The sequence below is a fragment of the Delphinus delphis genome, chromosome 1 (assembly GCF_949987515.2).
Source record: "Delphinus delphis chromosome 1, mDelDel1.2, whole genome shotgun sequence".
In the NCBI taxonomy this organism is placed as follows: domain Eukaryota; kingdom Metazoa; phylum Chordata; class Mammalia; order Artiodactyla; family Delphinidae; genus Delphinus; species Delphinus delphis.
In genome coordinates, this window is record NC_082683.1 from 111,101,573 (window position 1) to 111,116,448 (window position 14,876).

Consider the following 14,876-nt stretch of genomic DNA (forward strand, 5'->3'; position numbering starts at 1 on the left):
ATTAAATCTATCTGATCTGTTGTGTCATTTAAAGCTTGTGTTTCCTTATTAATTTTCTGTCTGGATGATTTGTCCACTGGTGAAAGTGGGGTGTTAAAGTCCCCCACTATTATTGTGTTACTGTCGATTTCCTCTTTTATAGCTGTTAGCATTTGCCTTATGTATCGAGGTGCTCCTGTGTTGGGTGCATATATATTTATAATTGTTATATCTTCTTCTTGGATTGATCCCTTGATCATTACATAGTGTCCTTCCTTGTCTCTTGTAATAGTCTTTATTTTAAAGTCTATTTTATCTGCTATGAGTATTGCTACTCCAGCTTTCTTTTGATTTCCATTTGCATGGAATATCTTTTTCCATCCCCTCGCTTTCAGTCTGTATGTGTCCCTAGGTCTGAAGTGGGTCTCTTGTAGACAGCATATATATGTGTCTTGTCTTTGTATCCGTTCAGTGAGCCTGTGTCTTTTGGTTGGAGCATTTAATCCATTCACGTTTAAGGTAATTATCGATACGTATGTTCCTATTCCCATTTTCTTAATTCTTATGGGTTTTTTTTTGTAGGTCCTTTTCTTCTCTTGTGTTTCTCACTTAGAGAAGTTTCTTTAGCATTTGTTGTAGAGCTGGTTTGGTGGTACTGAATTCTCTTAGCTTTTGCTTGTCTGTAAAGCTTGTGATTTGTCCATCAAATCTGAATGAGATCCTTGCCAGGTAGAGTAATCTTGGTTGTACGTTCTCCCTTTCATCACTTTAAATATGTGGTGCCACTCCCTTCTGGCTTGTAGAGTTTCTGCTGAGCAATCAGCTGTTAACCTTATGGGAGTTCCCCTGTATGTTATTTGTCGTTTTTCCCTTGTTGCTTTCAATAATTTTTCTTTGTTTTTAATTTTTGTCAATTTGATTACTATGTGTCTTGGCATGTTTCTCCTTGGGTTTATCCTGCCTGGGACTCTGTGCGCTTCCTGGACTTGGGTGCCTATTTCCTTTACCATGTTAGGGAAGTTTTCAACTATAATCTCTTCAGATATTTTCTCGGGTCCTTTCTCTCTCTCTTCTCCTTCTGGGACCCCTGTAATGCGAATGTTGTTGCATTTAATGTTGTCCCAGAGGTCTCTTAGGCTGTCTTCATTGCTTTTCATTCTTTTTTTTTTAGTGTGTTCCGTGGCAGTGAATTTCACCATTCTGTCTTCCAGGTCACTTATCCATTCTTCTGCCTCAGTTATTCTGCTATTGATTCCTTCTAGTGTACTTTTCATCTCAGTTATTGTATTGTTCATCCCTTTTGTTTGTTCTTTAATTCTTCTAGGTCTTTGTTAAACATTTCTTGCATCTTCTTGATCTTTGCCTCCATTCTTTTTCCGAGGTTCTGGATCATCTTCACTATCATTATTCTGAATTCTTTTTCTGGAAGATTGCCTATCTCCACTTCATTTAGTTGTTTTTCTGGGGTTTTATCTTGTTCCTTCATCTGTACAAAGTCCTCTGCCTTTTCATTTTGTCTGTCTTTTTGTGAAAGTTTTCCTTCCACAGGCTGCAGAATTGTAGTTCTTCTTGCTTCTGCTGTAGTGTTTTTTAAGTGTATCTCTTTGTATACCTTTTTAAGTGGTTGCTCTACATGTTATATATACATAACATAGTCTATGCCTGTTGACTTTACTGGTTTAAGTATAGAAACCCTATTTCTCTTTACCCTCCCCTGTTTATAATGTAATTTTTAAAAATATGTCCCTCTGTGTTCATTTAGAACCATATTGGACAGTTACAATTTTTATTTCAACTGTCAAACATAATTTAGAAAACTCATGAGAAGAAAACCTATTGTACTTACCCATATTTTTTCTTACCATGTTCTTTCTTACTTTCTGATGTTTCAAGGTTCCAGTAAAGTCAGCCACCTCTGAAGCTACCGGTTTTCACAGCTTTGCCTACTGTGGTAGAACTATCAGCCAAAGGACCAGAGAGTGGGAGAAGCTCCAGACTGACACACCTTAGTCTCATATTCTTATCCAAGGGCCTGTCGTTTTCTGTTGTTGTTGTTTTTTAACAGATACCCTGTTTTTTGTATGCTTCTGTTCAATGTCCAGAATACTGAAATGGTTGTTTTTGACAATTTTGTCAATTTTTATAATAGCTTTTGGGGGAGAGGATTTATCAATCGAAATATTTTGTAGTAGAATTGTTTTAGAGAAGAGTAAAGGTCAAATGAGAGGATCAGTGGTGCAACATAAACATGCAGGAAGAGTTCAGGTCAACGTGGGAGAGAAAATATCAAATGATATAACAAAGTCTCCCAGGAGTGAAGGATATGTTTTTAGTTTGAAAGCAACCATTGAGTACCTAGGATAATGACTGGGAAAATAAAAACCTACACCAAGACACATTATAGAAATATTTTAGAGTATTGGATAAAGCTTCAGAAAGAGAATCCACATTGAAGGGTATAGGATTGGAATGTGTCATTAAATTTTGTAGGAAGATAATGTCTAACCCCCAATCTGTTCTTAATTAAATTACTCTAGAATGAAGGTAGAATAAGGACTTGTTCACAAATGTAGGGTCTCAAAAAATGTATGTCCCATGTAGCTGCTCTCAGAAAGCTATGGAGGGATATGCACCAATACAATGAAGCAATAAGGCAAAAAATGAGGGAAGCTGGGAGCAGGAGGTCCAACCCAGGAGGGGGACCTGAGACTTCCCAGATGATGACAAAAGGGTAGAACACTTGTTATGCAGCACTCAGTCCAGCCAGAGCAGGATGATGTGAGACTCCAGGGTGACGTTTGTATGAAGAAAAGTATAAAATCGACTGGAGAGGTGTTACAAAGAGCCATTGGAGGGTGTGGGAAAACTTAGCCAGAGATTTAAGGAAGTGCAAGTAAATGGAGGGGAAAAAAAGAGCAGTTAATTCCTGGAGAAGGTTGTATAAGGATAAAAGTAATCATAATACATACTTTTTTTTTAATATTAAAATTTAAAAAAATTATTTATTTATTTAAATTAATTATTTGGGCTGTGCCAGGTCTCAGTTTGTGGCACGTATGATCTTTGTTGCGGCGTGCATGTGGGATCTAGTTCCCCGGCCGGGGATTGAATCCGGGCCCCCTGCATTAGGAGCAAGGAGTCCTGCTCACTGGACCACCAGGGAAGTCCCATTAATAGTAAAATTAAAAAAAAATTTTCATAGTATGTAACTTGATTCAGCAGCAGTTGGTATTTAGATAGTCACATAATAATGAGAACACTGGTCAGTTTGAGCAGGGAGCGACATAACCAGATTTCATGAAGGTACACTAAAAAATCAACTATTGAAGTATTACGTAAAATAAACCCCTTTTAGGTGTACAGTTTGATGAATTTTGACAAGTGTATGCAGCCATGTAACCACCATCACAATCAAATATAGACCGTTTCAGTCACCCAAAAGGTTCTCTTGTGCCCTATCCCAGCTTTGTGCCCCGCAGGCAGTGACTGACCTGTTTTCTATCACTTTAAATGAGATTTATCCTTTTTAGAGTTTGGTGTAAATGGAATCATGCCATATGTGCTTCTTTGTGTCTCGTTTCTTTCACTCAGCAGAATGTTATTGAGATTCATCCATGCGGTCGCACCATCAGCAATTCTTTTTTTAATGCTAAGTGGTGTTCTCTTGTATGGATGTGCCACCATTAGTTCATCTATTCCCCGAGATTTAGGTTTTAAAGGGACCCTGTGGAATAGACTCCAGGGGCCAGAGTGGAAGCAGAAGACCTGTCTCAGGTGGTCCAGGTAAGAGATGCAAGTGTCTGTTCCTCCAGCCCCAGTGCCATTCCCCAAACACACCAAGCACATCCCCACCTTAGGGCCTCAGGTGTTCCCAGCCGGAAGGCTCGTCTCCCAGGCGTCTGTGGGTTTGCCTTCTCACCTCATTTAGGCGTCTGTTCAGCCATCACTCCCTCCCCCACCCCTGCCCGCTTGTCCCCTCCCCTTGACTTGTGTTTCTTCTTTGCCCTTGTGGTCATTGACCTTATACCTCTTTGTATACTTCTTGTCTGCTGCCCCCACCAAGAGTGTGAGCTTCATGGTGGCCGTGTCTAGAATGTACGCATTTTATAAATATGTGTGGAGTGACTCAGCGTGGCTTCCTGAGAGCAAGGTCTGTGTCTGTCACCTGTGAAGTACAAGGTGTGCTACTGGGTGGCAGTCGAGGGTTAAAGCTGTAAGTATTAAATTTCCACGTGGATGTGCCTTTCAGGTGACTCCAGGTGCAGTTCCCCGGGTAGAGACAGGGCCTTAAAAGTGATGGCCAGGGTGACCACAGTGGGCCAGGGGTGTGGCAGTGAGCAGTCTCAGGGAGGCCACCACTTTTCTGAGTGTCGTGTGAGGCCTGTGACCCCCACCCCCCAGTACTGGTTGGAGAGCTTCTCGCTGGTGTGCAGGGGAACCGGATGGGACCCTTCCCCAACCCCGCCCCCAAAAGCCTTCTGGCCACTGACCTTTGTGTACCCTGTGTGTTCTCTCCCACTGCTGGGACTCACCAGCATGATTCTGGACCAGGCCACCTCTTGGAACGCTTGACCAGCTGGTAGTAATGTCCCAGAACAAAGTAACGAGAGCATTAACAGCTGTGGATGGATTGGGCGTAGAGTAACCGCTTACAGCAACAATAGAACCTAATCACAGTCTGCTGGTTTGGCAGCTGCTGAGGTGCTGCCTTGATCTCTGTAGCTTCCAGGTGGCCACTTCCGTGCTGCAGACATCCTGAAATGTGAGGCTTGTTCTTGGATGATGTGTCTGCTGTGGTGGTGGAATGATAATTGTGTAGATTTTCCTCTGAAACTTAATTTCACAAACTGGCAAAACAGGCATGTTATATTTGTCTCTTAAATCATTAGGGAATCATAATTAGACCCCAAATGGTTTTAAATGTTTCTGTATTAATAATAATCTTTAGCCTGAAACCACCGCTAATAATTGGTTCTTGGGATTGGTATTTGGAACTGTCTTAGGAGATTCTAAATAAAAAGGCACCTTCTGTGCTTGGCTAGAGGACAGGTTTTTGTTTGTTTGTTTGTTTGTTTTGCGGTACGCGGGCCTCTCACTGTTGTGGCCTCTCCTGTTGCGAAGCACAGGCTCCGGACGCACAGGCTCAGCGGCCATGGCTCACGGGCCCAGCCGCTCCGCGGCATGTGGGATCCTCCCGGACCGGGGCACGAACCTGTGTCCCCTGCATCGGCAGGCGGACTCTCAACTGCTGCGCCACCAGGGAAGCCCTAGAGGACAGTTTTTAACAGTCACTTTGCTTTGTTGTAGGTAAACAGCAGGGGCAGAATGGTTTAGCGTGGAGATTTGATTTGGGCCCCATCGGTGGACAGTGGTAGTTCACTCACGGAGGGCTCACTCTGCGGGCTGTGTTCTGATCGCTTTGCTGTGTGAACCTGTTTAAATACAGCAGTAGGTCCTACTACTCTCCCATCCTGCAGGTGGGGGCGCCAAGTAACCAGGCCAAAGTTAAGGAGCCAGTCAGTTCTGGAACCAGGATTGGAGCCCAGTGTGACTCCAGAACCTGTACTTTTAACCTCTCTTACCCTGCTTCCATTTATTGAGCACCTATTTCATGTCAGTGTCCTGAACAGATACTGGTCCAACTAAATCCTCACATCAGGTGTGATTCGTGGTATTGAAGAGGAAGCCAAGACTTAGATTAAGAATTTGCCCCGGTTCATTTCTCCTCTCTCCCTCCTTTCTTCTCTTTTTCTTCTCTCTGTCACATATATTTACTAAGAGCTTAATATGTATCAGACACTGTTCTGGGCTCTGGGGTTACCTCAGCAATGAAGGTAATTGTCAAAAGACAGATGTGATTCACATTCTCATAATGTTTAAATTCCAGTGGAAAGACACATATAGTGAACCAATAAATAAGTGAATACATAAGAAAATGCCCCCCCCCAAAAAAAAGAGAGAGAGAAGAAAAAAGAAAATGTCAAATAGCGTTACCAACCAGGGTTCTTGGCATGGTTAATCAATAGAAATTGATAATGGGCCAGACAAGAAGTTCACACAAGGTGTTATTGGGGCCCCTCCTGCAGCAGCGGGGGGGAGTGAAAACAAGCAACAGGTTCCCTTGCCGGTTCCCCGAGGCAGGGAGAGCTGGTTCGTATATGGGATGAGGGGAGGGGTGTGTCCAGCGCTCGGGCCAGAGGGGTGCTTAGGAGGTCTGCCCACCCCTTCGGTGGCAGTGTGTGCAGGGGGCTTGTGCAGGACCCTGCTTTCGCTCCCGGCTCTTCAGAAATGGCAGTTGGGTTTTGGGTTTTCCGTGTTTTTTGTATCTTTGCCCCGACTGCACATGCACGCAGGTATTTTTAGTCCCTAATAGTTTCCTTGTATTTCATTGCTTGAGGAGACGTGTGTCCAGGTACAAGCACAGCAGCAAAGGGTCCCAGGGCCCAGCCTGTCTCAGTAGCAAGTACCAGACAGAGAACTGAAATAAGGTGATGTGATAGAGAGGAGAGGGGTCACTTAGATGGTTCTTAGGGAGTCGTCTTTGTGAGGAAGTGACCTCTCAGCTGACCTCTGGATGACAAGTCAGCCTACCGTGGGTAAGACCAGGGAAAGAACATTCCAGACAGAGGGGCCGCCTACAAATGCCTCAGAGTGTGACATGGGGGGAAAAGGGGTACGTGGGCAGAGAAGAGGGCAGTGGGAAGGAGGGTAGATCATGGCGGCCTTGGTGAGCCCACCTGGAGACTTGGAGTTTTATTTGTTAGCACAATGGGAAGGTGTTGGAAGGTTTTAATCAGGTGAGTGATGTGATCTGATTTTGGTTTGTAAGAGGTTGTGTTGTCTTCTGGGTGGGGACTGGATTGCAGGAGGCTGTGTGGCAGCGTCTTTGGACATGGTTGTTACGGTCCTGGTAAGAGATGGTGATGGCTAGTATTGGGGTGGTGGAGATGGAGAGAGAGGAGTATGTGGGTTTGGGTGTGTTTTGGAGGAAGAGACGGCTTAACTTGCTGATGAATTTGATGCAGAGCTAGAAAGAGAGCTGAATGTGGCCTGAGCCGCTAGGCTTACTAAAATTGAGAAAGCCGAGGTGAAGCAGCTTGCGGAGGGTCCGTTTTAGACATGCTGAGTTTGTGTACCTCTTGGTTGGCCTGTCAGGGAGGCGTCTCTATGAGGCCTGACTGGAAGGAGACAGGACTCTAGACACCCCTTTCAGTGAAGGGAGCAGAGAAAGGTGGTCGCCAGAGGGGCTGGGGGGCGAGGCAGGGTCTTTGCAAACATGGATAATGGAGCATGTTTGTTTCCTGGTGGGAGGTGTCCACCGGGAGAGAGACGGCAGTAGAGGAGAAGGGGCGTGGCTGCAGGGGTGTTGCCCTCCAGAAGGTGAGACAGTGCCAGCCCCAGAGCCAGACCCTTCTGAGAAGGTAACAGAGGGATGGCAGGGAGGGCGGGGCTGGGGGGCCGTGGTTTGGGTGGTGAGAGGATGAGGGACCTCCCATCCAGTTGCTTCCAGTTTTCTCCTGATGAAGAGGCAGGTTCATTGGGTGGGCAGAGGGTGGGAGTATGGAGGGTTTGAAGAGAGGAAGGGGTGAGGTGTTGTCTCACCAGGGGCTTACCATGGGATTGTGGCATGTCCATTTGAGAACAGGGGCCGCATGTGTTCTCAGGTAGCGGTCAGCGGGGAGTGGGGTAAGCAGCGAAGCGGCAGGCGTGCAGATCCGTGGGTGTAACCAGGGCGGGGGATTTTCCAGGTGTGGCCGGTGGAGCAAGGGAAGCTAGCGTGGGTTGAGGGCTGCAGGATTGTAGTCTTTCTGTCTCCACCCAGTCCTGCTGCCAGAGTAACCATTTCCACCTCTTTCTCCCCTAAGAAGTGCCCGCAGGGGCCTCCCGGGCTAAGCAGTGCTGGGCTTCTGCGCCTCTAGGTACAGACCAGCACCTCCCTCCCTCCTGCCTTCCTGTTCCGTGAACCTCTTGTCTTTGGTTGACTCAGGACCTCCCCGAGAGAAAGGAGAAAGTGGAGGAAGCCCCAAAAGTCAGCTGAAGCCTGTGTCTGCACAGGGGCTGTTGCTGCGCTGTCTCCAGATCTGCTTGGAGAGACGCAACATGTGAACCAGTGAAACGAATACTACTGTGCCTGAGTGGTACCTTTTCTTTTTCTCCCTAGGGTTTGGAGAAGACCTCTGGTCAAGGATTTGCTAGAACCACTGGTGAGATCCTGAGCTGCCATCTGTTCCCAGGACATGTCTTTGCAGCTCCTGATTCACTTCTCCCAGCCTCCCTTCCAGCTTTGTCCCACGCTGACCCCTCAGTGTAGGAAATATCCCTTTTTATTCCTCTAGGATGCTTTCTTTTAATTAATTAACTTATTTATTAATTTTTATTTTTGGGGGGGCTGCATTGGGTCTTCATAGCTGCACGAGGGCTTTCTCTAGTTGCAGTGCACGGGCTTCTCATTGCAGTGGCTTCTCTTGCTGCGGAGCACGGGCTCTAGGCACATGGGCTTCAATAGTTGTGGCTCGCGGGCTCTAGAGCGCAGGCTCAGTAGTTGTGGCGCACAGGCTTAGTTGCTCCGCGGCATGTGGGATCTTCCCGGACCAGGGGTTGAACCCGTGTCCCCTTCATTGGCAGGCGGGTTCTTAACCACTGCGCCACCAGGGAAGCCTCCTTAGGATGCTTTCTTGATTAAAGAATGTCATCCAGCAAACCCTCCCCATCCAGCTGAGGATGTGGAGGCCGAGACCCAGAAGGATGTAGCTTCACTTCCCATCTCATCCTGCCCCTGAGGGTGGGGCCAGGGCCTTCTGGGGGGCAGGTGGGGTACGGTCCTCTGAGACAGCCCTGGTGCCTCCAGAACACAACCTTCTGCTTTCCAGCTTGTACACAGCTCGTTCCTAAAGCTTCCGTTGACCCCTGTAAGACAGAGAAACCGAGGACAAGCATCTTTGCAGTTCCCATGGAAATGAGGTGAGCGGAGGTGTAGAGAGGCCGCCGGCAAAGGACAACAGTAAACGTCTGCTCAGTCCCTAGAGGGTGGCGGCAAGGATGGTACTGGGGAGGGGGATAAAGTTTTCAGGAACTCCTGCGTCAGACCCAGGCTCTAAGGCTGTGACCCACAGTGACTTACACAGTCTGTCTCCGTTTCTGTACAGTGATGGCCTGTGACTCTCCCCTACCCTGGATGCCGTGAGATCGGCATGTCCACCACATCTTCCGCTTTAACGGCAGACACCATTCTTAGTGGCCGTGATGCCAGACTATTCTGTTTGACTTGAAATGCTATAGGATGCATGTTTTTTGTTTCGTTTTTCTAAATGGCAGGTCTCCCTTTCTAACCATGTGTGACTTAGGCGATAGAGTTAGTGGGGTGGTGGGATGAGGTGTGGCATGTGCTTAAACACAGGGAGGAGTGGTTTGGGCGTTGCAGACGTGTCCTGCATTGTGGACGGTCCAAACTTGCATCCCTTGAGGTTCATGAATCATCAGGCAGGCCCAAGGTCAGCCCAGTGAGGGCTTTTGCCCATCTCTCTCTGTGGAGTTCCCTGGTATGTTTTTATTTCCCTCTGCCTCTCCCCTTCCCCAAACTCTCCAACCCCTGTGTCCCCTGGCGTGGTGCTCCCTTTGCTCTGCGTTATGATTACCTGGGCACTTGTCTTGTTGCCACCCTGGGCGGGGCGGTGCACAGCCCTCTTGTCAGGGTGACTCTCCTGCCCAGCATCCTCCAGGACAGGTGTTGGTTGAATCACTCCTGTGTTCACTCCCTTCCCTTTGTTCCCTGTTCTTCCTGCAGAGGGTCCTTCTTGGCGCTGCTCTTGAGGGAATGCTTCCGAGACCTGGGCTGGCTGGCCACCATCCACAGCGTCGGTGGGGACGTGGGGCTGTTGGTGACCAGTATTGTCCCTCAGACCCCCTTCTTCTGGGCCATGCATGTCACGGAGGTACAGGCTTGTTGGGGGTCCTCTTGGGCTTCGGTGCCACCTCGTGGGGCCCTGCTGGGGTCAGCGAGCTGAGGGGGGCCCATCAGTGGTGGGCATCCAGAGTGGCCGCACTCTGATCCCTGGTCCCACGTCATACCTTCAGTTTCCTTGGGGTGGATCAGCGGTGCTGCTGTAACAGGTGACACCTGCAGAGACAGACGTGCCATGTGGGGCAGGCAGCGAGGCCCGTGGCGTTTGTACCGTCCACAGACGCTGCACCAGAACATGCAGGCGCTGTTCAGAGCCCTGGCCGAGGCAGAGGAGCAGCAGCCCTACCTGCACGACTCGGCTGTGCGGCGCGGGACCCGCTGTCTGGCCGAGTACCAGCTGGGTGATTACGGATGGGCCTGGAACAGGTGTGTACCAGGCAGGGCTGGAGGTTTGCTTCTCCATTCTCTGGACTCTTGTTTCTTTGCTGCTGCTTCCTCTCTCAAGATACCTCTCCTCTGATCCCCTCTCCATCCAAGGTGGGGAACAGCGTAGGAAACTCCCATCCCTCTTAGCCCAGACCTTCAAGCCCTCTCCGTGAGGACTGCTGTGCGTGCCACCAGGTGAGATGAGCCTCCTCTCCCTCCCTCTGGCCAGGTGCTGGGTGCTGGACCGAGTGGACTCCTGGGCTGTTGTCACGTTCATCGATTTCGGCCAGTCGGCCACCATCCCAGTGCAATCCCTGCGCAGCCTGGATAGTGACGATTTCTGGACCATCCCCCCCCTGGCTCAGCCATTCATGCTGGAGAAAGGTAAGGTGCCCTCCACCCTTCTGAGCACTCGGAGACAGGAGGTGCTGTGCGCGCCTCCGGGACCTCGGCGGGAATGGGATGCCTGCCCTTCAGCCTCTATTCTTTTGATCTCACCCCGGGTTTTCGGCATCTGCCCCTTGCAAAGCTGCTTCTTGAGAACTGTTTTTCACACCTGGTCTCTCTGAGCAACAAGATCTGGAAAGGAACCTCAGGTGCCGCCCGAAGGCTGAGTTGTCTGGGTGGAGTGAGGGGAGGGCAAGCCTCCCGGTCTCGCTTCTGCCAGAGTGGCTCAGCTTCCATCTGTTTCACGTACATTGAGTTTTGCTTAAGATTTCTTTAGAGAAGCATTCTGTGTAGAAGAAAACTGGAATTTGGAGACCAACGATAGGGGTTAGAGCATTGGGACTCAGCATCTCCCCCAATGTGCTGTTTGTTACTTTATTTTTTTCTTTTCTTTTTTAAATTGAAGTATAGTTGATTTACAGTATTGTGTTAGTTTCAGGTCTACAGCAAAATGATTCATTTATACATATATATATTTTTTTCAGATTCTTTTCCATTAGAGGTTATTACAAGATGTTGACTATAGTTCCTGTGCTATACAGTAAATCTTTATTGTTTATCTATTTTATGTATAATGGTGTGTATCTATTAATCCCATACTCCTAATTTATCCCTCCCCTCCCCACTTCCCCGTTGGTAACCATAAGTTTGTTTTCTATGTCTGTGAGTCTGTTTCTGTTTTGTAAATAAGTTCATTTGTATTATTTTTAACATTCCACATATAAGTGATATATTTGTCTTTCTCTGTCTGACTTAACTTCACTTGGTATGATAATCTCTAGGTCCATCCATGTGGCTGCAAATGGCATTATTTCATTCTTTTTTGTGGCTTCTTTATCCATTCATCTGTTGATGGACATTTAGGTTACTTCCATGTCTTGGCTTTTGTAAATAGTGGTGCTATGAACATTGGGGTGCATGTATCTTTTTGAATCGGAGTTTTTGTCATTTCCGGATATATGCCCAGGAGTGGGATTGCAGGATCATATGGTAACTCTATTTTTAGTTTTTTAAGGAACCTCCATACTGTTTTCCATAGTGGCTGTACCAATTTACATTCCCACCAACAGTTTAGGAGGGTTTCCTTTTCTCCACACCCTCTCCAGCATTTATTATTTGTGAACTTGGTGAAGATGGCCATTCTGACTGGTGTGAGGTGATAACTCATTGTGGTTTTGATTTGCATTTCTCTAATAATTGTCGATGTTGAGCATCTTTTCATGTGCCTGTTGGCCATCTGTATGTCTTTTTTTTTTTTAATTTATTATTTTGGCTGCGTTGGGTCTTTGTTGCTGCGCGTGGGCTTTGTCTAGTTGTGGCGAGCAGGGGCAACTCTTCGTTGTGGTGTGCCGGCTTCTCATTGCGGTGGCTTCTCTTGTTGCAGAGCACGGGCTCTAGGCACACTGGCTTCAGTAGTTGTGGTGCACCGGCTCAGTAGTTGTGGCTCACGGGTTCTAGTGCACAAGCTCAGTAGTTGTGGCACACGGGCTTAGTTGCTCCGCGGCATGTGGGATCTTCCCAGACCAGGGATTGAACTCGTGTGCCCTGCGCTGGCAGGCAGATTCTTAACCACTGCGCCACCAGGGAAGTCCTGTATGTCTTCTTTGGAGAAACATCTATTTAGGTCTTCTGCCCATTTTTGATAGGGTTGTTGTTTTTTTGATATTGAGCTGTATGAGCTGTTTGTATATTTTGGAAATTAACCCCTTGTTGGTCGCATCATTTGTAAATAATTTCTGCCAGTCCATCGGTTGTCTTTTCATTCTGTGTATGGTTTCCTTTGCTGTGCAGAAGCTTTTAAAGTTTCATTAGGTTCCATTTGTTTATTTTTGCTTTTATTTTTCTTGCCTTGGGAGACTGATCTAAGAAAATATTGCTACGATTTATGACAGAATGTTTTGCCCGTGTTCTCTTCTAGGAGTTTTATGGTGTCATGCCTTATGTTCAAGTCTTTAAACCATTTTGAGTTTATTTTTGTATATAGTGTGAGGTGTTTGTTACTGTAGATCCAGGCACCGGTGGAGCCTCAGTTTCTACACCCTTGAAACGGAGAGGCCCCTTCTTTGCTCTGCCCCTTCTCGAGACTGGGGTTTAGGTGAGATGTGAAAGAGTGAAAGAATGCTCTGGGGGCTGAGGAGGAGAAGTGGATGTGAAGAAATACACATACAACACAAAATAAGATGGAAAAGCACCTCCCCAAAGTGCAGGGCCAAGCCTCCCTGCTAGGCTGATGGGCGCCACCCAGAGGTCACCTTGGGTCATTGCATGGAGAGGGCCCCTGCCTCTCGGCCTGGGGAGTAATGCCAGCAGACAGGACCTGGGAGCTTCTGGTGGGCTGAACCTGACTGCTTGGCTGTTGGAGGGTGGCCCAGAGTAAGGAGCCCTTGCCCCCAAAGAGCAGCTCCCAGCCTGTCAGAGGGGCCAGAGTGTGCAGGCCAGATATGTGGGTTCTCAGCTCTTGTGTGGACTTTGAGATGACCCCGAGGCCAGGTGGGCAGGTGTACAATTTTTCTCCCTTTATGCATGAGGAAAGGAAGCCTCAGGAAAATGAAAGGGACTTCTTCACATTTCATAGCAAGAAAATGGCATAGCTGGGGGTGGAACTGAGGTCTGACCCTTGATATGAGCCAGTTTCATGCATACAAACAGTCCCAGTTGGGCGGGGTGGCGGGAGCTGAGTAAGGGCAGATGTCCTGGAGAAAGGTGAGTGTCTGACCAGCGCTCTGCCCTGCCTTGTCCCAGCAGGTAGGAATGTGCACTCGTCATGGTAAAAAGGCTCTCTGCCTTTTACCCTCCATCCCTCCAGCCAAAACTCTCAGAGCAGAGTTGAATGAACAGTTTTCTGTCTCCAGAATTTCCATTAGGGAATGTAAAATCCCAGATCCCTGTAATTATTTTAACAACAATAATGCCTCCTTTTACTTGCTCTTACTTTGCCCTCCCCTTCTCCTCCCTCTGCAGTGCTTATTATCTCACGATATCCTGGCAGCAGGGAATGAGTACTAACTAGCAGAGACTTGTCTGCAAGACCTGGTCTGCAGCCAGAACACTTCCCTGCAGCCCCGGCTTCTCACTTCCCTCCCTTGCTCCTTCTGCCTGACCAAGTGCCACCAAGGTTTTGTTGTTGTGTTTTGTTTTACAGATATTTGGAGTTCATGTCAGGTTATCCATCGCATCCTCAAAGGGAAAATCACTGGTGCTTTGAACTTGGAGGTAACTGCTGGGTATCTACTGTTCCCCTCCCCTACCTCCCAAGGTCTCAGCTGCAGGCCCTGGCCTCGGCCTGGATGCTGCGGGTTTACCTGTCATTCCCTTAGAGGAAACAAACTGAAGTTGTCCAGGGGGTGTTGGGTGGACCACCTGGGGGCAGTCCTGCCTTCCCAATCAGATTTTCTCTTTCTCTTCCAGTTGCACATCCTGAAGTTTGAAGAGTTTAAATAACATGGCTACAATCGGCACGTTTCTTCTCTTGTCTAGATTCAGCCTGCTCTGCCCTTTCACTCTTGAGGCCTTGGGGGTGAAAAAGGCCACAGCGGTGCCCAGGATTGATTGGATTCCCCTTTGCCTTTCCCCCAGCTCACTTCTCAATTTGTCATGTGCCTTCCGTCCCCCAGCTCAGTGTGAACATTTGAACCAAACATGGGAAGCTTCCATGAGGTTGAAAGTCTGATGTAGCCGTTGTATTCTTTCCTGTGTCTCTTCTTTGTACCCTCAGAGCATGATATAAGTTGCCCTGACAGATTCTGGAGAATGGAGGGGCCCACGCTTTAATTTTCCTGGCATTCTGTCATAGAATCAGGTAGGGAGCACTTAAACATTGATGCATCGCCTTGGTGAATAAATGTTGGCATGCTTCACGTTTGGGGTGATTGATTCCTCTGTCTAGCCACCCCTCCCCAGTGCTGCCCTCTAAAACCGAAGCAGCGAGACTGGGAAGCTGTCGTGTGCCGGCCGTGCGGACACTCCCTGGGATATAGATGCACACTTGCATACGGTATAAGTTTTGTGTCCTTTCTCTTTGCCTTCTTAGAACATTGGTTCAGGGTGAGGTGGCCTTGATTTTATTTATTTATTTTTCTAATGCTGTGTAACTTCATTAGCAGCCTAATGTAAGGTTATGAAA

General features: G+C 47.7%; 1 protein-coding gene across 5 annotated transcripts in view; it reads left to right on the forward strand.

Annotated features, from left to right (window-relative positions):
* The window catches only part of TDRD10 (tudor domain containing 10), a 54,405-nt gene extending 39,801 nt beyond the window's left edge, over positions 1-14,604 (forward strand). For 4 of the 5 annotated variants that reach the window (XM_060030705.1, XM_060030675.1, XM_060030714.1 and 1 more), the window contains 7 exons: positions 8,141-8,183; positions 8,850-8,940; positions 9,764-9,911; positions 10,161-10,306; positions 10,536-10,690; positions 13,896-13,966; positions 14,162-14,604. In XM_060030705.1, the coding sequence (XP_059886688.1) occupies positions 8,141-8,183; positions 8,850-8,940; positions 9,764-9,911; positions 10,161-10,306; positions 10,536-10,690; positions 13,896-13,966; positions 14,162-14,194 (687 nt within the window). In that variant the 3' untranslated portion in view covers positions 14,195-14,604. The remainder of the gene's footprint in view (positions 1-8,140; positions 8,184-8,849; positions 8,941-9,763; positions 9,912-10,160; positions 10,307-10,535; positions 10,691-13,895; positions 13,967-14,161) is intronic. The other variant, XM_060030686.1, reaches the window with a different exon arrangement.
* The last annotated feature ends 272 nt before the right edge of the window (positions 14,605-14,876 follow it).